This window comes from Branchiostoma belcheri, unplaced genomic scaffold, assembly GCF_001625305.1.
Source record: "Branchiostoma belcheri isolate BF01 breed outbred unplaced genomic scaffold, Haploidv18h27 scaffold19, whole genome shotgun sequence".
Lineage (NCBI taxonomy): Eukaryota > Metazoa > Chordata > Leptocardii > Amphioxiformes > Branchiostomatidae > Branchiostoma > Branchiostoma belcheri.
The window spans coordinates 103,398-126,252 of NW_017803379.1; the positions used below are offsets into that span (position 1 = coordinate 103,398).

The window sequence follows — 22,855 nt, forward strand, 5'->3', positions numbered from 1 at the left end:
GTCAAATCGTTCCCTCAACACTCCTTGAGTTTCCCGTACTTGATGAGCACCTCCTTAGATAATACAAGAAGGATGCAAGAGAGAAGATGACAGAGATTTGATCCCTTCAGCATGCAGCACGCATCTATTCAGAATCCACTTTGAGGGATGCTGAAAGATGATTCTCTCCAGAGGGTTACTGTCATGTTGGAGGTAACCCCATTAAGCTGTCTATGAAGTGGTGCATTATACAGCTGTCTGGTAGGAACCCTTCGCCCCTGGCTATAGTCGCATTTGCCGCCTGGTGGAACATTGAGCGGAGCTTGTATGACAAGCAGCCTGTATCGATGATTGTGGCTGCTCCTCTGAAGAGTGCCTTCAGTGCTGCTCTTCTCAAGTGTAACGTGAAAAGCGCATCCAGTAATCCAAGTTTGCCTGCATGTATTACAATTTGAGGAGGTAAATATTGTATCGGATGTTTGTGGCTGACAGACATTGTTCATTTTACACCATAGCAGTTTTACATGTCATGTAGTATTTCAGAATATTGATAGAGTTGTTGAACAGGTCGTTAAACAAAACACCGATAAACAGCTGGTCCAATAAACTTTAGAGTGCAAATGTTTGTGGCTGGTCCTTTGAATAGTTCCTTTAGTGCTGCTATACTCAAGTTTAATGCATAATGCACATCCAATTAAGTTTTTCACAACAAATAACTAACAGTTATATATTTAAATAACTATATTGGGGCTACTTCGTTTGAAGAGCACTTGCAGAGTAGCCATGCTCCAGTTTAACATGAAAAGTGCAAACTTCTTACACTCATGTGTGATAGTGCGTTACAACTTCAAGTAGATGTTTTAAATATGGCCTTCACTGCTCAAAGGGAAAGCAAAAAGCACTTCCAATAACCCACGGATCATTTTTCATAACTGTGTTACAATAATTTTGCCAGAGAATTTTCTACGTTTATACCACCAGGCCAAGCACTATGTATTAGAACTTGAGCAATTCAACTTGTAACATACTAATATTTAGTTTAGAATGTTGAAGAAGGTTATGGAGTGAAGTAATTGAATCAAAATTTGTCTATATTATACAAAAGTTAAACTCAGTTACGATTTACGAATACCCAGCAACTTGGGTGAGCTGTCATGCTAAGACAGAATGCCAGTCACTTCAGTTAAGTCCACCTTGATCCTTTTAATGTACTCACGGACTGTTTAAAAAAAAGTTTAAACCATCAGATGTTGATCTTTAGAAGAGAGCAGGCTAGCCCAGGGCCCTGATAACAAGTCTACGGTGAACGTCAAAATGAAAAATCCATGTAATGATCAGATATGAGTCCTGTAAATGTACAGGCCATCCACTACTATACAACCATCATACTGTATAAAGTAAAGATCTTACAACAGCATTGAAAGCCCAGTTTCATCCTTTCATGGTTTTTCCGATGCAAACAGGATGCCAGAAAGAAAAGATGAATAAGCGGCTGCAATCTTGTTAACATCTAGAAAGCAGTTTCATATTGTGGAGCTTAGTCTGTATCATCTACAAAGCCTGCCTCCAGGACTGTGCAACAGCATGTATTACATGATAGGCTATGATTTATGATAATCTGCAGCTATGTGTATGTTTAATCATTGTACATGTACATTAGTCTTAAGATCTACAGAGCTACCCAGTACAAAGTAGGGGGGGGGGGGAGAAGGGAGATTGGTAAAGGACATAATTTTGTAAGTATTAAAGGACATAATTTTGTAATAGTAACTCAGTCACTGTCTCTTTGAATCCCCTGGCAGCTTGTTATGGTACTGCAGTGGGACTTCTGGTTTTAATATCTCGTGATCTTGACATGCTCTTTCAAGAATATCTATAAACTTCTTGTTTAGACACATGTCTATAAACTCCTCTATGAATAGAACCTTTTATAGATCCTTCCTTCAAAATTTCCTCTTATATCTAAAAGGCAAGTGTCTATCAATCATCAGGGCAAAAGATTAGACATGTTTGCTATAAATTTTCTATTCCAACAACAAGACTAGTTAGGATCTGTTCATCTAGATTGTGAAGCAAAATGAAGAAATATCAGTGTTGTCTGTACCGTTGAAGCTCCAAAAACGAAATCGTTTCCGTCTGACAGTTTGCTAATTTTGCCCGTCCAAAGTTATCAGCAGTTATTCTTCCATGTAGTGCTCACAAAACTTCCTCTAGCGAATCACACTTTTTTGATAAAGCGAGTTTTGGTAAATCCGCCGTAAGTACTTTAGATCAAGTGCGGAAGGTGATATATACTGTGATTAAGATGATTCATGGGCATATGCCCGGCAGAACTGCCTTCAGGGCCACTTAGGAAATATGGAGCAACCTTTAATAAAAGGAAAGGTACCGTGCCATAAATTCTACACTTAGTCAAGTTAGGAATCAGAGTTATCACAGACATAACTCAGTACTGCGTGTAGATTGCTGGTGATTTCGGTTGCAGATTTCACAACTTTCTGGTACCTGCCTAGATCAATAATAAGGAAACCAAAAAGATGTGACATTTCTGACATAAATATTGAGAGTACATGTAGACAGTTGAGACAAGTCTATAACTGAGGGTGCCAAAAGGACTGTTTTATTGTAACAGCTTAATGTTATACATCAGCAATATTAATGAGATGAATATACATTGTACAAAGAATTGTAACATTGATAGCATTTGATTTTGGGGTTGGATAGATCTACTTTTATTTTAGTATCTTCAGACAAAAGTTACTGATTTTAGATTATGGCTCAAGGTAGGCAGCAGCACGCGAACATGTTATAAAGCTAATGGCTTCCTTTAGTGTGTATCAACATAGCTGGTATAACTGCCCTTCAGCATAACACACCAGCTTCGCAGGCACGCAGCAGAGCAGCAGCTGGCTATATCACAATGAAGGACCTCATATGCCAAACCTTTGCATATCTAACTGTAAGCGTTGTATAAAGCTATCTAGCAATGATGCCTGTACTTGGTGGCAGATACTTCTGCATCAGAAAAGTTCTAGGAAGAAAATGAGCTACCCAAAGCCTTTCAGTTTGAAACTCAAAGACCATCTCTAGTTGTCTGCCTTGTGAGCCAAACTAATTGAAAGAAACAGAAATGAGGGCTTGAAGGTTCAGCTGTTGACTAGACAATGTAGTTATGAGAGGATATTTCTCCCAGCGGGAATCCAATAATATACCTGATGACAAATGGGTTTTCTTCAAAATATCAATTATGAAACATTTCCAATATCTTGCACTATGAAAAAATGAGGCAAAGGTTCGAGCCAGAGTCATTATCTGTAATGTATCCCCAAAGGGCAGAGTATCCATCATGCACTACACAAAGTACAACTTGAAGAGCTCAGTGTAGATTATAGTTATTGCTGCAAATCCGTGTCATTTTTCCACTTTGTTCAAAGTAATATCAAGGGAAATAACAGAAAATAAAAGTTGGGTGCCGTATACTTTTTTGTGATATTAACTAACAGTTTTTATGCAGTTAGAGCCTCTGGCTATTCATTAAGGTTGGGTTCCATAGGAACTATTTGGTACTCAAATTAAGCCCATGTCATCAGTAATGATCATTAGAGATGACATCAGCTTAATCAGAGTCTTCTTTTTTAGAGATAAAGGAGACTTTGATATCTATGTTGACATTTTGATGGTATCTTTATCAGGGCTCAAAATACCACAGACTGCATATGCATGTGAGTGCAGGTAAAATTTGAGCTGTGCAGGTATTTCTGATGTCTAACCTGCACTGGTCCATAAACTGGGTTAATATTATATACATGAAGGTGTATGTTTATTTTCATTAGCTGTATTGACTGTCACAACCTATGAAGTGTAAAAAAATAATAGCTGCAATGATTCTGAACAGTTTTTGTATGATTCACACTAAGTCTTCCTAAACTCTAAGTGATGCAGGTAAAATTTGTCTGGTGCAGGTAATTTTTAATGTTACCCACTGTGACACCAGCCCAGAAAAGTCTTTAAGTGTTATTTCAGCTCCAGGATAATTTGGTAAACTATCCCTTTTGAGTTAGCCACAGGTAATTGAGAAGCACTGAGGTCGAAAGATGCAACTCAATCCTCTAGCCAAATTGACAAGTTCATGATGTCATGGGCTCAAAATCAGCCGCAAGCCACCCTCTATGGCCTTTGTCAGGTAGTACTGACCATGGATGTTTGAGTCCTAATAGACAGAATACTCATGACATTTTCAGATCAAGTATAACCATTTACTTGAACCTTGTCCAAAGAAAAACCTAATCCTTGTAGAGCTTCTGGCATGAGCCTGAGTTAGCTACATGACTGTAATCCTCCAAATAACATACTTGTCTGGGGATTATTTTCAAAACTTTGATAAAGTACATGTATTAAGACTTGAAGTCAAACTTTTCTGACAGCAGTTCTGCCTTTTCTTCAATATCATGCGGATGATTTATTTTCTTCGACTGTGGGTAGACAGCTCTCAAAAGAGCTATATTGGAGGATTACATGCAGCTAACTCAGACTCATGCCAGAAGCTCTACAAGGATTAGGTTTTTCTTTGGACAAGGTTCAAGTCAATAGTTGTACTTGATCTGAAACTTTCATGCTTTTCTGACATCAATTTTGCCTTTCTTCAATATCAAACAGATGATAACTGTCGGTGGACAAGAGTTTTCCTTTATGTTGGACAAGTTTCTAGTCATGGTTGTACTTGATATGGAACTTTTCTGTGAGCAATTCTGCCTTTTCTTCAATATTAGATGGATGATATTAACTTCTACCGTGGGTGGACAAGACCTTGATTGACAGATTAAAGGCTCAACTGCTACCAACTGTACAAGAAAAAATTTTTTCTTAACTTTGGACAAGGTTCTAGTCAATGCTTATACTTGATGTGAAACTTTTTTGACAGCAGTTTTGCCTCTTCTTCAATATTAAACAAATGATAACTCAGTCGGTGGACAAGAGCTTGATTGAAGGATTAGCTTAGGCTCAACTGCTAGCAACTCTGCAAAGTTTTCCTTTACTTTGGAACTGAGCAACCATTCTTTCAAATGTTGCAGTTTGAAACTTTTGAGAACCTTACATGTACCTTTAACTGGCTCAAAGCTGCCGTAGGCAGTTTCCATTAAGAACATTCTGCCAGCCGAGTAGCCTGAAATCCTCTAGCAAGATGGCTTAGTGTGCAAAAACTTCAAGGTCCCAACCAGTTCCAAGTTATCGAGAATATTCTTAAAGTAGGATAAGAAGTCTTTAGAGTGTTATTAAGGTCTTGAGGTGCTGAGTGAATGCAAATGTATTGAAGTGAAGACAAGGATGATCTTTTATACCCCCTTCACACTAGTGGCCGGATGAACCAGAATGCAGTCTGAATGAATATTCCTGGATATTTGAAGTGCATTCTAGAAATTCTCAGACTATATACTAGTAGTCCAGGAGGAGAAACCTGAAAAAAACTGTATATAATATTTGTGCCTATTCTGAGTACTGTAAGTATGATTTTTTTGCAGTTCTTTTACATGTATATTTGCAGTTTTTGCGGTCACTACTATACCCCAAACTTATCATTACCTTGAATTGGTCGACTCTTTTTGCTGCACCTGCAGCCACCGCAAACGTATATTTCTGCGAACATTTCTCAGACCGCAATTTTTTGCTACCGCAAACTTCAAGTAATTTACAGTAATGGATACAAAGCTTTAGGAGTAGGTCTTAGTGTGCTTTTATATTGTCCATAGCTTTATCTTATGTACAAAAAGAGGGAAACAAATTGGTATGGCCATAGGAAGTACATATACATGTACTACACCCTACAACCATTTAACATCCACCCACAGTCACGATGTACCCCATTTTTATAAAAACTAAGTGGATAGTAAGCACCTTGGGAGAAAGCCAGCTATATTTTCCTCATAATTGATGCCTAGGAAATGTGACTAAGAACTTGGAGTCCACATCTTGGCAGAATCACTACATTTAACTCACCTTTCATGATCTCTTCTCGCTAGTGAATATATTTACTGCCTTTGATGTATGTAATGGTGGGACTTTGGGGGAAAGAGGATTTATTTTGTGAAGGGCAAGGTCGTTCTGCTACTGTGTGTTTCCACAGAAATCGCCCTGATGTATGGCTCAATTTCAAGTATGATAAGTGGAAATTTATGAGGCTGTCAGAAATGGACTTGGTGACAAGTTTGGTGGTTTTCATGTGATTCTGTGATCATATATAGTCGTTGAATGCTGGTATAATATCGAATCTGGCTGTGAAGTGAAGTGCCTTGGTAGAGAGATTGCAGCACCCCCTCATTGGTCTCTGTATTGTACTGCCACACACTGTGCTTTTTGATAAGGTTGGGCTTTTGGGTACAGATGATTTATTTTACCTCACGGCTGTGGGGCAATGTTGTCTCCCTCGCAATGTGTTTTCATGAATTATGACACAATTTCAATTCAGACGATTGGAAACTGTATGAAACTGTCAAAAATGGGCTTGATAAAACAAGGTTGTTTTCAGGAATGTGAAGGATGTATAATTGATTTATTTGTTCCATTCTGAATGTATATTGGATCCGGCTTAGAAATTAAAATGCTTTAGTATGGCTATATTAGGAAGACACCTCCGATGGTCTCTTTATAGGTACATTGTAGGAACTGGGGGGGGGGGCTTTTTAGTAGACATGAGTTATCTTTACTTGCTCCGTTGTAGGGCAAGGTTGTATGGCTGATACGTGTTTTCATAAAATAAAACTGGATTTCATGTTAGATAATTGGAAAATGTATGACCCAGTGGAAAATTGACTTGGTATGGTAACAAGGGTGTCGAGTGAATGCCTCAAATGTAGATACATTGTATGTTGTTCAAGAATGTCAAGAGCACCTGCATATATGTATCTCCAGTGAGCATACATGTACTTTGAGAGGAACTACAGTAACTGTATTATGCAGTAGATTCCTTTAAATTCACCATTTTGAAATGTCGTGGCCTTTTTGTGGCCTTATGGTACCCCACAGATTATCATGAGAATTGATGTTGCTGTACCTTTTATGAGGTGTGACTTTTGAGTTGACATGATTTATTTTGCTGTACTTTTGGAGTTCAAGGTCATACACATACTGGGCCGATATCAATGCTCAGGACACCTTATTGCACCCAACAGATCATATATCATATTCCGTACAATTTTGGAACATTTCCAAGCGAGATTTACTGCATTTACCAAGGGGTTGTGACAAGAATTGTGATTGAATGATGTCCTTGAAAACTTGCCAAGATGTCCCCATGAATCGTCTCGCAGATTTAGCAAAAGGTGGAGTGTGTTCCGGTATTTGCTTCCAGACACGGATATCAAGTTTTCTACAACCAAACTTATACTGCAGCTGTGTATCATAATTCAAACTCAGAAGACTGACATTTGGTGGAGGAAGGTTTATGTGTAGTTTGTCATGCTGTCTCAGCATTGTCATTGTCCCAAAGCTGCAAATAGTGTATCATTCTTCTAGTGTTGACATTGACAAATTCAAAGTAAATGCATTTCTGATTGGAAGCTCTGAAAATAAATGAAACTGACAATCTAATTACTTGAATTCTTTTTGTTTTTTGTTTGATTTTTCTGTTATATTTTCACCCCATCAAGCTTGATGATAAACGCAGGTCTCATGTGTCAGCCTTTAATTTAGTTTAAAATAAAATATGACATAATCCAAAGTGATGATTGTACAGTAAAATATTAAACTGTCAGAAGCTAGATAACATCCTTGTTTGTTAATGAGAATGACTCAGAAGTGATAATGTTATCAATTCCTGACAGATATTGAAGATGACATGGAAATAAAGTACAGAGGTAGAGACTGGCTCCTAATGAAGAAAAACTGTCTTCTCCAGTGATATGCAGCTGTGACACAGATGACATATGACACCCTCACCTGTCTATCCATGCCTTATTGATTGAGAAGAGAAGGCTAGCACTAAAGCTGGCAGTTTATCAGCCTTCTTGTATACATGTAGTTTCCTGGAATTGTCAAAAAGCACTTCTTGGTATTATTCTGCAATTATATACAAAATAATCATGTGTATTTTCAGAGATGAGAACATAGAAAGGTGACATCAAAGCCCGCTTGTATACATGTATGTGCGGCCAAAAACCTAAAGTACAAAAAATTAACTGAATACTATTACGTCAAATAATTTCTGTGTGTAAATCGGCCTGTTTTGACGTTTGTAAAGAATGCACAATTGTACACTGTATGTTCAGATTGTACACCAGCTCTTGTGGTAACATATTTTCTGAACGTAAGGTTCTGGGGATACGTCAGAACAGGCCGATTTACACCTAGGAAAAAATTACATAGTACGCAGTTTTCATATGCTTGCGGGTGTAGGCAGTTTTTGCACGTCAGGTTTTTGCCCACGTGTGTAAATCGGGTCAAAGATGACAGTCCATCAGCCTACTTGTAGTCGCTGGAATTGTCTGAAAGCAGTTCTCAGAATTATCTGACAGGGCATGAAATACTGTACAGTTTGCACATCAATTTCGTGCTCACCAACTTCGAATAAAGGTTGTATCAGGCCATTTGGCAGTTTGCCAGTTAACGTGTTAGCGATACAGGCAAAGTTGTGAAGAGCTAACATTTCCACATCCATCAAATTTCTGTTCCAGTTCAATCAGTCATCCTTCACCTGCTGACTGATAACGTCTGAATAGAGTAGACAGTTGTTTGCACAACAGTGGGGGGGATCTGTAATAACGTTGTCATCTCCTATTTTGTCAGAAGTGATAAGAGAATGCAGAAGTAGTTGTCTGTTGTGGTAGTGTGCATAATTTAGTGGAACAGGAGTTTGAGTCTCGTGTAGCAGTTGTTGCTCACCCAACTTGCATGTTACTGGAAAAGTAGGGACATTAAATTGTAATGTACTATGCATTTTCAAATTGCTTTTTGAAAAGAGCCAAGGGAATTTCTTTGCTCCACATTTGTATCTGTCTTCTCTATCACAACCAGTGGAACAGTTTTTAGATCACTTTCAGGATCCCTTTTTTTGTCTGGCTTATGAAGTCCTATTTGGTTCTTCTACATGTAGGCAGGGAATGGTTTTCTGGCATGTAATGAATATCTTACATATACTGTATATTATTATTTTCACAGGGAATCCACCATTCTTAATTATCGAACTATAACAACTTCACGATTCTTTTTTTTTTATCAAGTTACGCCTTTTGTGGACAAGGCACATTCACAATCATGGAGAAAATATATAAAATGGAGGAAATCCTTACCCTAATTTCTCATCAAAAGAAATCAGTAGGGCTCTTGTCAAGGAATATACACTGTGCCTACTCAGAAAACTTGAGACTCCATGACGTGTCCTTGGCTCTCACTGAAGGGAGCATGTCCTTGACCCTCACAGAAAACTTGCACTTGGTTTTGCCGTCTTTATCCCATCTTTTCCAAGCAATACGAATGTAGCTGCTCTGAAATCGATACCCAGACTTAACAAGTCTTCTGTCGGGCATTAGTTTGTGAGGGGAAGTAGTGTAAATCTCTGAGGACCGCTGCAGAGGGATCAATGTTATCGGCCATTGGATTACAGCCGAAGATTTGGGGCATTGGAGGCGTCGTGTGTGAGTTATTAGGCAAGATCTCGTCCAGCTGATAACGTTCCGTGCACAAATCTATCACGCATACTTCGTGTTGGAGAGAACTTGCAATCGAAAGTTTGCAGTTGTAGTGCCAGTGAATGTCTACATGTGAATTCCAAAGAAGGCATTGAAATATTGAAATCCACATCCCGTGTTGTTGTCCATTTCTAACATATATCTTGGTAGTACTTTGCCTTTAGTGATCTAATCAGAAGACATGTACTTCTCACATTTTATACTTACATTTTGTACATACTGTTATAATTTTGATGACTTAAAGGTGCACCAACACACTTTATTTTTTCTCATTTGCAAAATTATTTTTTATTTAGTTGAATCCTCTCCAAAATGCTCACATTTTGGCCCCAACAATCAGAGTACAGAAGAATTTTTTCTTTCTAGTTGTTACAGATTTTCCATCTATCAATGCTAACTGGATGTCTAGAGAAAAGGGTGGATCAACAAAACTCTGCGTCACCAACTGGGTTGTTCATGCTGTGGTTAAAGAATGGCAAATGACTTTTCTGATCATCTAAAACCTGGTGATTCAATCATCTCAACAACCAATCATCAAAAAGAACCATCTGTATCTGTAACCATGAGATGCAAATTGGCCAATCAGACCATGCAATGCTGCATGCCTATTGGCTCTTGCTCCAGATGTTTTCTTCAGGTGATTTGACAAGCCTTGTTTCTCAATTTGTTGCATGCATTGTCCAATAGTTAGCACTTTGTTCCAAGCTTTCTACCAAAGTGTCTACAATGTCATGCTCTGGGTCAGTGCCTGAACAATTCACTGTATAGATTTCCTCCCTCTTTACGGCATACTAAGTGGTTGGTGGGTAATTGCAGCCGTTTGATCATATATCAATTACCCATTGGCTGACCCCAATGGCACATTATCCAAATCAGCGCCACCCACCGAATGTAAGGCGACAACACCTAACAATGCCACCTGTTTCATCCGCCCGGCGTTACCAATAAGAGACGTTGGAGCGGGATTAGCTGCGGGCTGCAATAATGGCTGCACTTCACTCCAGATTTATCCCTCGTAATATCTGTTAATAAGCAGCGTCCCCGGAGTCTCCTCAGAATTCATCCATCCAAATACTCGCAGGTAATAAGACCGCTGCCGGCTACCGTAAAACTCCGGGGGGACTCGGGTAATAAGGCAGGGAAACTGTATTCCATCCACCGACGCCAGCGTGTGATAGCCCGTTATAGGCCACACTAATCTATTTCCATGGTTCTCAGACATTTCAAGGTGAAAGTATAGCAAGTGGACATCGTAAATACAGAGGGAAGGGAGAAAAAATGGATTTGACTGTTACAGTATTCACTCCATAAAACTGCATGCACCTGGTCCTCAGGCTTCAATTTCATAATTTTTTTTTTCAAATTAGAGTACCAACAAATTGAAACAAAGGGCTGGAAGGAAAACTTGACTCTGACTCTATTCACTCCCTGAAACTGCATGTACCAAGGTATGAATTCCCCTCCGACTGTTTTCATGATGTTCTAGTTCTACATTATTTTTTCGTTAAATCCCAGAGCCCACAAGTTATATCGGTGTGGCCATACAGTCTACTCAATCTAAAAGTTACATGCACATAAACGTACAGTACTTCAATATGTCTTCCTTTAATGAAATTTTATGAAGACAGAGACTACGACTTCTCCAATGTAAACTGTAATGTTCTACAACAATTTTATCTGACACTCCGTTTTCGTAATCCTTTTGTAGATAGTTCAATACTTTTGAGTCAATAGTCTAATACTTTTATAGATAACTCAATAGTCTTAGTTCAATGTCCGGTCATGTTATATTTTATGTTCTATAGCCTTCAGGTATTATGGACTCATGAAAAATTTGTTATGATGCAGTTGATCCAATATATAGACATTAAGTGTATTTGGCTACAGGTAATAACATATGATAGCATAGATATGTCCAAAAAGATAGTTTGTTATACTTATTATTACTTAATAATTTTGAGATGTACAATATATGATACATATATTTATGATAGTTGAATGTTTCATATGCCGTCATGTTTGCAGGCTTAATTTGTCCATAGCAATTTCTATATCTCTCATACAAGTTACTGTTACAGTACCATTTAACCGTTTGGATTTGTTCCAAGTTATCGGAAATCATTGCCAGTAGCTTTGTGTGCACAGTGATTACAGTAACTGCATTTCTAATGCCTGCCACAATCCGCCAGGATGTCGTTATTCCATTCCATGCCTCTATTCAGGGTGGAAGGCCAGACAGTTGAGTGTTTTTTAAGTCTGTTAATGCCTAATACGATGTTTAGTCTGTCTGAGTGGACATTAGGAGGATTGAAGTTGGTTGGGGAACAAGTTGAAAATTGGAACGTTGCCAAGACATGCCAGAAAGTTTTCAGAACTAGAAGGAGAAGGCAGTTAGTGATGTTGTTGAAAGGGTTGTACCATGAATCATCCTATTTCCTTCAAGATGTTGTAATCACTGTGTCATAAGAGTTACACTCACAAATCCACACAATGAAGCATACACACACGCACTCACACACTCATCACACATACATACAAAGACACACTCAAATACATGCACACACACTCAGAAACACACACATACATGTACATAAACTCACATGCATACACATACACTCACCACACACACACACACACACACACACACACACACACACACACACACACACACACACACACATGTATTCACCAAACACACACACATACATGTACCGCCCACATACATATACATACTGTACGTGTAAACCTACAGTATGTATACAGTCACTCATTTTCAGAAGAACTGGATTTGTATTGAAGAGGGCAAGTCCCTTTATGCTGATTTCAAAACCAGTTATAGATTATCAGAATGGTCAAGTCTCGTACTTACGTTATAGGGTTATGTTGCAAGTACAAGAGCCATTACATGTTTGTAGTAACTAGCCATAAGCTCCAAGCCTGGTATCTGCAGTTACTGGGAATTGTAAATTGAGCAGCATCCATTTAGCATTGATTTTTACCTTAGCTGGAATAAGAAGAGACAAATTGAAACGTTAGGCAGTTTAACCCTCATGTGAAATATGATGACATGCAACTGGCTCCTTTGGGGGATCATTTGTAGGTGTACGGTGTTCAGGAGGTTAAGTTCTGTCAACATCAATCAAATTAAAAGCCAGAAGCCGTCATCTGTCAGTTGACCTATATCTGTCATTTTCTGGTGGCTTCATCTTCCTTACCATAGATACCTTACTGAGCATCTTTTATCAAACAACTGCATAACAATCATCTCTAAAATGAAGAAACTTTTGAAATGATTGCGGTTAATTACCCTAGGCTACACCGATTTATCAGTCAATTCTAGGAATCTTTTTTTTCTGATTTTCAAATACCAATGCAGTAGTTTCAAATTCATTGTTCCAATTATAACCCAGCCTACACAGTTTCTGTTGAAATGAACAACAAAGTTGTGTCCTTGGGAAAGGCACCTTACACCTATTTTCTCACTTAACTCGGGTGAAAATGAGCAGCTTAAGTTCGGGATGTCTTCTCAGATAGGATGTAAAGCCAGAGATCCTGTGTTAGAGGAGAGCCACACCTTGAGCATGTTAAAGACCTTAAGATGAAAAGAGCAGGGGTCATTCTCTGAGTGAGGTCCCTCCTCTTTCATAACTTAATCACGAAATAATAGGCATGAGATCAATCCTTAGAACAAATGAGGTCAATGTTAATAAGATAAATGAATAAATAAATAAAAACATAAAGGCAGTCAAAGATGGCAGACCCCCTTCACATATATAAATGTAGGCCAGAAACACACAGACACAGAAACACAGATAAACACGCCAGAAACAGTAGTCACCTCTTTGAGGTTGAAGTATAAATTTAAATTACCATTCAATTATGTGTCTTGTGGTGAGTTTTTAAGACTTAAACAATTCCATTAAAAGGCAACCACAAGCTAATACACTTCTAACACGGTGGTAGTTAAGATTCTGGTACTGACACTTCCTCCTTGTTAGTTGTTTGGGTATTCCTGCATTCTCTCGGCCTTGTCTTGGGAGCTGTTGTCCTAAATTACTCCGAAATTGCACCTGATGGAAACTGTGAGGACCAGTCTAGCATGACTGCCCACCAGCCTCGCTAATAAGTCTGCAATCTTCTCTTCAATTTCACCCCCGTTTCTCACCCTTAAGTTTCCATGAGTAGTGGGTCTTCATGAGTAGTGGTGATTTGAAAAGAAAGTTTGCAGCATGCTTGAATGCGTCGCATTCGCTTCTGACAGAGTAGCTTACAGCTCATGTTGAAGTCAAAGGAAGACGATAGAAGTAACATCATTAATGATTACAGGGTCTTTATTTGATGATCATTGAAGCATCAATGCACAGAAGATTAAAGTCTGATATTTTGATATGCTAGTCTGTGCACCATATATATTAATTTTCTGTTCCTACTAGATACTGGCAAGTCAACAAAATTTTGTAACTTCAATTCCCTGAAAAACATGTAATTCCAGAAAGAAGGTTGCCTTCTCATTATATTTTTACTTAATACACTAATTGTCATGGAATTCACTCTTTAGTCGACCACCACAGGAAATATTGCTCCTTTTGCAACTTTGCTGGTGTCAGCCCTGCATTATCACCCTTTGGGAGGTCAGAGCCAATACAACTATCGGGTTGACCTAAATCGGTCCACCAGTATTGGCCAGGAATTGATCAAGTGTGATTGGATTAAGCTCCGTGTGGGAAGATGCGCTTTTGATCAGCAGCTATCAAAGGGAAGGGAGAGAGAAACACGTTAAAGATGCGTGAATATGCTTAGCAGCAGGTCATTTGTCTTTCCACGGGTGGGAGAGCAGAGTTAGGCAAGCAGATTCTGAAGTTAACTCTGAAGTACAAGAAGTTTAAGATTTGTTTCTCTGTCAGAAGAAAATTGCTACAATCGTGTTTTTAGTGACAACTGGTTGGATGGCCAACTTTCCAACAATCCAAAAGGTGTTTCAGGCTGTTGCCAAAGTCATGGTGGATACTTTATTTTCATGTTACTGCCTGGAATAAGACCTTAAACTCGCCATGATACCATCATGAAGCCAGTGCAACGCAAAATCTTGGGATGGCAACAAAAGCTCCATAAAATAAATGTTTACACAAGAAGTGTTTCATTTATGTATCATCATACTGCTTTGGTACAGTCAAAACTTGACAAAATTATCCTGGGTCCAGATGTTAAAAAAGATAAACAAACAAACATAACAGCTTGAGTTGCAGCCACACTGGCCACAACCAGTTGGATAGCCTATGTTACTTGAATCTTCTCAAACCCCTCTTCATATGATACATGTAGTTACAGTTAGTAGTTTCAGATCTGTAGCTGCTAATATGTAGTCCCTGTCCTTGGTGCTGAAATAGCAGTGGTTAGTGACCTGGCCTGTGGACCCTAAAGTTGAGTAAACATCCCAGCTGTTGTCACTTGCCCGACATGCACGCTACTGGAAAGGATCATCGTCATTAAAATGAGATGTTAAACCATTGTCCACTGTTAGTTGTACTTGTTGAAAAGAGCTAGGGGAATATCCTTGGTATAGTTAACCAGTAATTTAAAACTTTTACTGTATACATTGTTTGATGTTTGTCTACTTTGTCACAATCAGTAGAAGAGTACATGTAGCTCTATTCCTTGTGTTGAAAAGAAAATTCCTAGTTCAGCAGCAGTGATTCCCCAAGGTATGGAAATTTCAGGTATCCTGGTGTTCAAGACATTCTTAAAAATCAAAAAATACTGACTCTTGGTGGTCCTAGGGTACCCGGTAGAATTGTCTAAAAGCCAGTCTTCAATTAGTCAGTCCTACTCAGCTTTCTTGTGTGAACCTTGAAAGTGGATTCTGAAGAAATCACAACTTAATCCTTGTGAGGAACTGATTGAATTTATCTACTGAGTGAAGAGTACCAAGGGGGCATCAACTATCTGCCAGTTAAAACATCACTGACAAGATAAGACTTGTTTTCATCCCATTTTTACTGAGTTGTGGTCCCCAAGCTGACAACCTTTGCAGTTCTATCTCTGTCTGTGTCACTCAATTATGGCTCTGTAAAAATAGATGTATTTGTCAGGTAAACAGAAATTGTTGTGCAAAATCCTCAGGGAAATTACCATCAATTAAGGTAAACTTTGTTAAGGCACTCGTAGCAGTTAGGCAATTTTCAGACTGTTACGTGTGTAAGCAAAGTTGACAGGGACATCACTGGAATTCAGTTGTGGAATTGAAATAATCACACTGTTGCAATAAAGTTTCTATGCCAGATTGTGTTGACTGTCATAGAAACACCTTGTTTATGCCATTTTATAAGTTGAAATGACAAAGGAGATACCAGGGCTGGAAATACATGTATTACCTTCATATGCAGGTTAGTGCATATAAAATTGGAGCTGTGCAGGTATTTCTGATGTTTACCTGCATCTAACCTGCACTGGTCCATATACTGGGTTTATGAACAACAATAATTAATGTAGGCATATGTGGATTTTTATTTGCTGCATTGACTGTTACCACCTATGAAGTATAAAGAAATAATGGCAATGGTTTCTGAAAAGTTTTAATATGATCCATACTTGATGAATTCTGAGTGGTGCAGGTAAAACTTATCTGGTGCAGGTAATATTTTTATTGTTACGTGCACCAGAAAAAGTATTTCAAGCCCTGAATACTATTAGACATTTGTCATTTCGTATCCCATGTTTCCATTACTGCACCCGGTCGATCTTCTATTCTGGATAACCCCTGACATTTTGCATAATTGCTATGCCTGAGCACCGGCAATGCTAAAGATTTTTATCAGTAAAAAAAGCAGGTATAGGTGAGGTTTGATAGGAAATATCGGATTGTTCAATATGTGTGTATGCCAGTTAGAGATACCAGGAGATTTGAAATGTGACAGTGTCAGACCCCACATTGACTGATAAATCTCGCACATGGCATAACTTGGAATATGGTTATCAAGGGAAATCTAGGGGAGTCGGTTTTGTGGTGTTTCTCCATTGCAGGTGTACTAAAAAATACGACACCATACTGTTTCAAGCTTTTTGGCTGTCATGTTTCACAATGAAGTGCCAACATTAAGCCTCTATGTTACATTAGATACAATTCAACACATAGTTTCCTCTGCCATCGCAGCATCGAAATTGACTGTTCCGAACTCAAAATCCACCCACCCAGATGTAATGGCATCGAGACAGTTCTAAGAACAATTGTCTAGGGAAATCAAAGAAACCCCGATACTTGAGGCGTCTTCATGTTATGCATTTTATGATACATACACCTGACAAGTGGCATGAGAGTCGTGTATGCCCCTCGGCTACAACAGAGTCGGTTTTACCTGTGCGTTACATACGACTCGCCTGGGGGAAGATGTTCCTCGCTGTGGAAACAATCCCTCGCAGATCAAACAAATAATCGGAGACGGAGACGAAATGAGCTGTACCGTGTACTTGCAATGGTATCTTTTCCACTTCATCACCCGGCGAAATGAATCTCTTCTTGCGCCCGGCTTATGGCGTAATACGGCTCGCTCAAATTGCATTTGACTTTGAAACATTACTCAGCCTTTATCTCGCCAGCCAAGGTGATGAATACTTTATTGCTTTAATAAACAGAGCCGCAAATTTGGACAGCTTTCAGCGCTCCCGATGCTGATGGAAATTCCTCCTGACGCGGTGTGTAATGCGGACTGGTATAATTACATCGCTTCTATTACACATGTCCTTTGAGACCTGATCCCCCGGGCAGGCTGGGAGTCAAGCCATCCCCACTCGGTATTCTCCGGTTGAATTATGGCCTTATCAAATTTGGATGAAAGGAAAAGTAAGTCTTGGGGAGCCCGAGCAGCAGCCGCAAAGGTCGTGAACATGAACAGGGAAAGGTCAAGGGAAGGTTATTGCAATGAAGGCAGACAGCGAGAAGGCTCGAGTAGTTTTGGTAGAAAATTTTTATACGGACAAAGTTTTTTGTTTGGACTTTGGAGTGCTTTAAAACTTGTGTTGGACTCTAGCTCTAATTACAGGAATTGAATTATTTACATTAAGCCCCAAAAGATAGTGAGTCTGTGGTTGAGGAAAGGTAGCAGACCATGGACCAGAAGAAAGGTGTACAAAGGGTAGCAAAATGGTCTTGGTTGGAAGATGGTCCTGTGGTCAGTGCTGAAGTTCTGAGTTTGAATCCCTGGCAATCCTCACTGTTATGTCCTTGGGAAAGGCACTTATCACCTGTTTCCTCACTCATCTCTGGTGAAAATGACAACCTAGCTTTGGTTAGGGTTGTCCTCTTGGATGGGACACAAAGCCAGAGATCACATGTTTGAGGAGAGTCACACCATTTTCATGTTAGAAGATCATACTTATCGAAAAGAGTTGGGGTCCTTGCCTGTGTGAGTGGATCAAACCTTACAGTCTAGTCTTACACAGCTTGTACTTACTGTGCAAATCTGGTATGTTACATCTAAAGGCAGTTTACAGAAATTTATTGAGTGATTACAGCCCATGTATTGAATGTTGTTGAGAGACTTGTCTTTGTATTGAAGCCAAATACAGCCAAATTCTCATGACAATGTCCATGTGTTCTTATCTCCCTACAGTCCACTGCTGAAGGAATACGGCCCCAGTATTGCAGCAGCGTATGGTGCCAGCACCCTGACCAAGACCTGCAGCAGACTGGCTTTTTCCAAGTGGGGACGATCCATGGGCGCGGCCGACTTGATCCCGGAGATTCATTACGTCTTTGAGGAGTTGTTTGAGATGTCTGGACCTGGAACTCCTGTACAGAGACTGTAGCAGATGTGAGGGTCTATGTTACTCAACTTTGTTCTGTTACTCAAGTTCATTGTTAATAATTGTCGCCAAGGCCACACCATTTTGATTTCTTGGTTTTGGGATCCACTGCTGAATTTTTCTCTTGTTTCAGAGAAAAAAAAGATAAAACATGAGTATACCATTCAGGATATATCTCAACCATTTTGGCAACAACAGTTGAATGAAGTCTTTGTCTTCCAAGTTGTTACAGTTTTTCCAACTTTGTAATCCAGCCTGGTGTGTTGACTTCATGTTTCTTTGTTATTGTACCTGCTTACTCCAATACTTTCTTGCAAAAAAATCTGAGAACCAGGAAATTAGATTGCTGTGACCTTACATGTACCTTAAACACTTGAAGAAATGAAACTTGCCTCATTTGTGATTTTGGAAACCCTTGTTCAGAGACTAACAGATGTTATGATGTTTGTTTGTCTGTGCTCAACTTTGTCTGTGTTCAACTTTGTCTGTGTTCAAGTCTGTTGTGTTATTAACAGTATAACCATGCAGCAAAGATGTTTTCATAATTATTTCACGATAATGTTGAACAATGCAGTAAGAAGTTAACTAGTATGTTATCTTGTTTTATTTGCAAAGAAATGTTGTTGTCTGATTATCTTTTGAAACAGTATACACTGGCATTCTTTGGGATATATTTTATATGTAATGGTAAAGTTCCAACACAAAAGGGAACTCACCATGAATTTTAAGTTAAACTTGTCAACCTTCTTCATGAATGATCCACTACACTGACTTCCAAGAAGTCAAAAAGCATAAATATGTTTATAAATCTCTTTAAGATTTCTTTATTTGACTCAACTTACAAAGATGGAATTTGTACGCAAATTAAACTGCTTCCTGAATACTGTATAGTTTGTGTTGGAATCTCCTGATGAGTTTGTATAACTCTATGCTAAAATGAAGACCTTCAGGGATTGAAAAAAGTTGACTTAACGACAAAGAAGGTCAGGACGGACACCTTAAATCTTGGAAGCAAGGAGGAGAGAGACGACCCTCAAACCACACCCAGACACATGACATTTTTCACTGTAACCATGGTCCTATCAAACTGTCAACCACTTAGAGTGGTGACATTTAGATAATATCCACTAATAAAGATTTACTCTGCCCAGCAACAGTGACCCTGTATTTATAGCCGCCACTCTGATTTAAAAGTTCCTGTATTCCTGCCTCATCAATCCCTTTAATGGTCCACCTTCCCACTAGAGGCTGTGACCACTGAGGGACAAGAGATTGATAGATTGCTCAATAAATTTCATAGATGAAGACCAAAGTTTTTTAAGTGTTACATGTACATTGTTATCTTTTAAGTCATAGCTTTACATCTTGTATCATATTCCAATTAGGAAATCAAGGGTCACACAAATCCAATTTTGGTTCCTGTAATTGCTGTCAAGTTTAAAGAGTGTCTAACAGTGGAGAAAATCTTGTTTCTTGTTGGAGCAATGGTCTTATTTGCAATTTCCATGTATGCTAAAATAAGTCCAGATTTATAGCATGATCAAAGGTATAAAACTTACTTGTCAGAAAGTTTGTGGTTTCACTAAAACTATATCATACCTCATAACTTTTAATAATACAGTGGAGAGAACCAAGTTTATTGGAGCAATGGGCATATTATAAGCAAGTTTTATTTGTAATTTTCATGCATGTTAAAATAATTCAATATTTACAGCATGGCAAAAAGTGTAAAACTTAGTTGTCAGACAGTTTTGGATGCTTCTGAACAATTTCTGAGCTAAGTTTTCCTAACTTCTAATCATCCTGAGATTGCAGCAATTTGTGCACACAATAACTGTTGGCCCTAAACCTTCCCCCACCAGAGTTACACATTTTCCTCAGCCATCTTATAAGATAAGATTTACAAGTAAGAATGACTACTAAGAGCTAACCGGTACCCTTGATATTTCGACCCTTGGCTGCCCTGATCTTTATTCCTGAGTGCTAAAAAGAAACACTTAGTCCTTTCCCTGTCCTCTGTCGTTTGCTGGCCTCTCTTGTGGTTATCCTGAACTTTTACATCTCACAAAAGATAATCCATTAGCAACTTTTTTATTGGTGTTGAGCTTTCTACTCTTACAAGCCTAGTTGTAAGTAAGAAAGCGAACTTGTGTCTTTACACATGCAAAGTCTGAGATCAAGGTCTTTAACAGTGAGGACCAGACCTTCTCTCCACAGGAAGAGAGGTTAGCACTGGGATTTGTGGTGCAAAAACTTGGCACACACATTATTGAACTAGAAATGGGCCTCAATCCAGCCTTAGCTTACAGTGAAACCACTCACTGTACTGGTTGTAGCAAGAATTACAAACGTACAAGTTCATTGTACGGGGGAATTCTGTAAGCTCTTCTTCCAGTAAGCATGTCTTTAAAAAAAATCGGAAAACCAGGAAACTTGAGATTGCGCATGAAAGTTTATCTGAGTTGGTGCATGACAAATACACTGTTCTCCAATTCAAGGAAGTTTTTGGAAGCTGGTACCGCCCCTTGTCCCGGTTGAGAGAAGGTTGGTGTGCCCTCATGTAGATGTAGATGGCCTCCTTCACTCCTCTCACTAAGTTGTCAGATTCAGTGTCCAGAATGTTGACCCCTTTCAGAGAGATGGTGTGACCTGGAGAGTAACTGGGGTCAGATAGCTGATGATGACCAAGCCTATCCAAGAGAGTCAGTTGAAAATTCTTGTAAGTCAAATTCCTTGAGTTTTAGAAACAGTTTATTCATCATTATATTGCTCTTATCTATTTGTTCTGTATACATTTTCTTTTACAAACAGTCATCCTTTCAGCACCAATGCCAGTTATATAACAGTTTATGATCTCCTGAAAACAGAGCTAACAAAAAGTTTAACTGAGCTATTATATAATAGCTAATATGGCACTGAAAAATATTTTTGCCTTACATCAAAAATAGAAGCAAGATTTATTCTAGACTAAGTTAATTTCCTGGCAGATGTATTGAGGATATCTCTAAATTCTTGCTATATATTACATAGGATAACTCATTGTAACAGAATATCTTGTAACCGTAACTGGTAATTAGAAACCCAAAATTAAGATTCACAGACCCTTTGGGAAGTGTATTGTGTTTTGATAAATGTATTGGAAGTGTGGAGGGGATTGTATATTATTTAATTGGGTATTTTGCCAATGAATGAATCCATCCCACTTACTGTCACCCAGCTCATGCTCGATCATCTTCAGGCTTGACCTATCAATCAACTGTCATAATCACCTCCCACCCTCCACACAACGGTCGCCACTTGGACAAACAGATACACAAATCCACAACTTGGCTACCCAAAACAATACTTCCACACCAGGAAGAAACTAGGAGTTTGCTCTGCCTTAAGCCAATAAATCAAATTGGCATGACCTTAGGGTTTCCTTCAACAAAGTCTTCAGTAAAGACTTTGGTAAAGACTTGGGTAATGCCTGTGCAGATGATAAGGGGCTTGTGGTGAACCGAAAGCTTAAGGTGTTTGACACACGTATACAGGGCACGTCTTATCATGCACTTGCCACATTTGCTGCTGCTTTCTTCAGCATTAGTCTTGCAAGAAAAGAATCAAGGTAATTAACAAAGACCCGATTCAATTATGTTGGTAATCTCTTCAAGTTCGGAGTGTGAAAAATCTTCCTGAACACTTGAAGCTCTGCTCGTGTTAGTAAGCTGCTTGTGGGAATAGCAGACAGAATTCTCAATGGTATAGTCATGTGTTATGAAGACCAATTCATGCCTGAAAGAGCTTGATAAGGATTTTGCAGCAATTTTGTCCCAATGGGAGCAATGATAGAACATGGAGTTTATGTTCGATGTCTGCTATGTGAGACAGCTTGCAAGATACCCTTATAACACCTGCAGGCACATAGTTGTCTTTAAAAGACCAGTGATCACACTGTAACAGTAATTGTTAAACTTTTCACACTTTTAAGAAATGGTCTGACATTTCAGTAAATAAAATGAAGTGAAGATAATTTTTTTGATAGTCCAATAGGAAACAAAAGTTAGACAAAGTTGATACATGGTTGATGCAAATGAGTCAAATAGCTTCTTTTGTTTTAGAACAGGAGCTTATAATAAGTGTTGTCTGTCTTTGGGGGTGGGAGCGCTCGGTCTCAAGTGCCAGAGAGTTCTACTGTTGGTCATACCTAAGTCAAAGTAATAAAAAAAGTTTGAAAGCCTTGGTTGCCGAGAACTTGATTGAACTTGAACTCCATTCTTATCCAAAGCCTAGCTTGGCCATTCGTTGGAACATCAAAGTGCACAAATATAGCTGTTCCTCTGAGAGTTGAGTCTTCCCAAACCTCACACCATCAAACTGTAAAGCTTAAGCCTACCATGGCTGATCGCCCTGTTGAA

The 22,855-nt window shown here is 38.9% G+C and overlaps 1 protein-coding gene across 1 annotated transcript in view; it reads left to right on the plus strand.

Moving 5' to 3' along the window:
- Positions 1–19,631, plus strand: part of LOC109468036 (ATP-dependent (S)-NAD(P)H-hydrate dehydratase-like) — a 58,339-nt gene extending 38,708 nt beyond the window's left edge. Inside the window, exon 10 of the mRNA XM_019766255.1 lies at positions 18,266–19,631. Coding sequence (XP_019621814.1) covers positions 18,266–18,461 — 196 coding nt within the window. The 3' untranslated portion in view covers positions 18,462–19,631. The remainder of the gene's footprint in view (positions 1–18,265) is intronic.
- Positions 19,632–22,855: the final 3,224 nt, after the last annotated feature.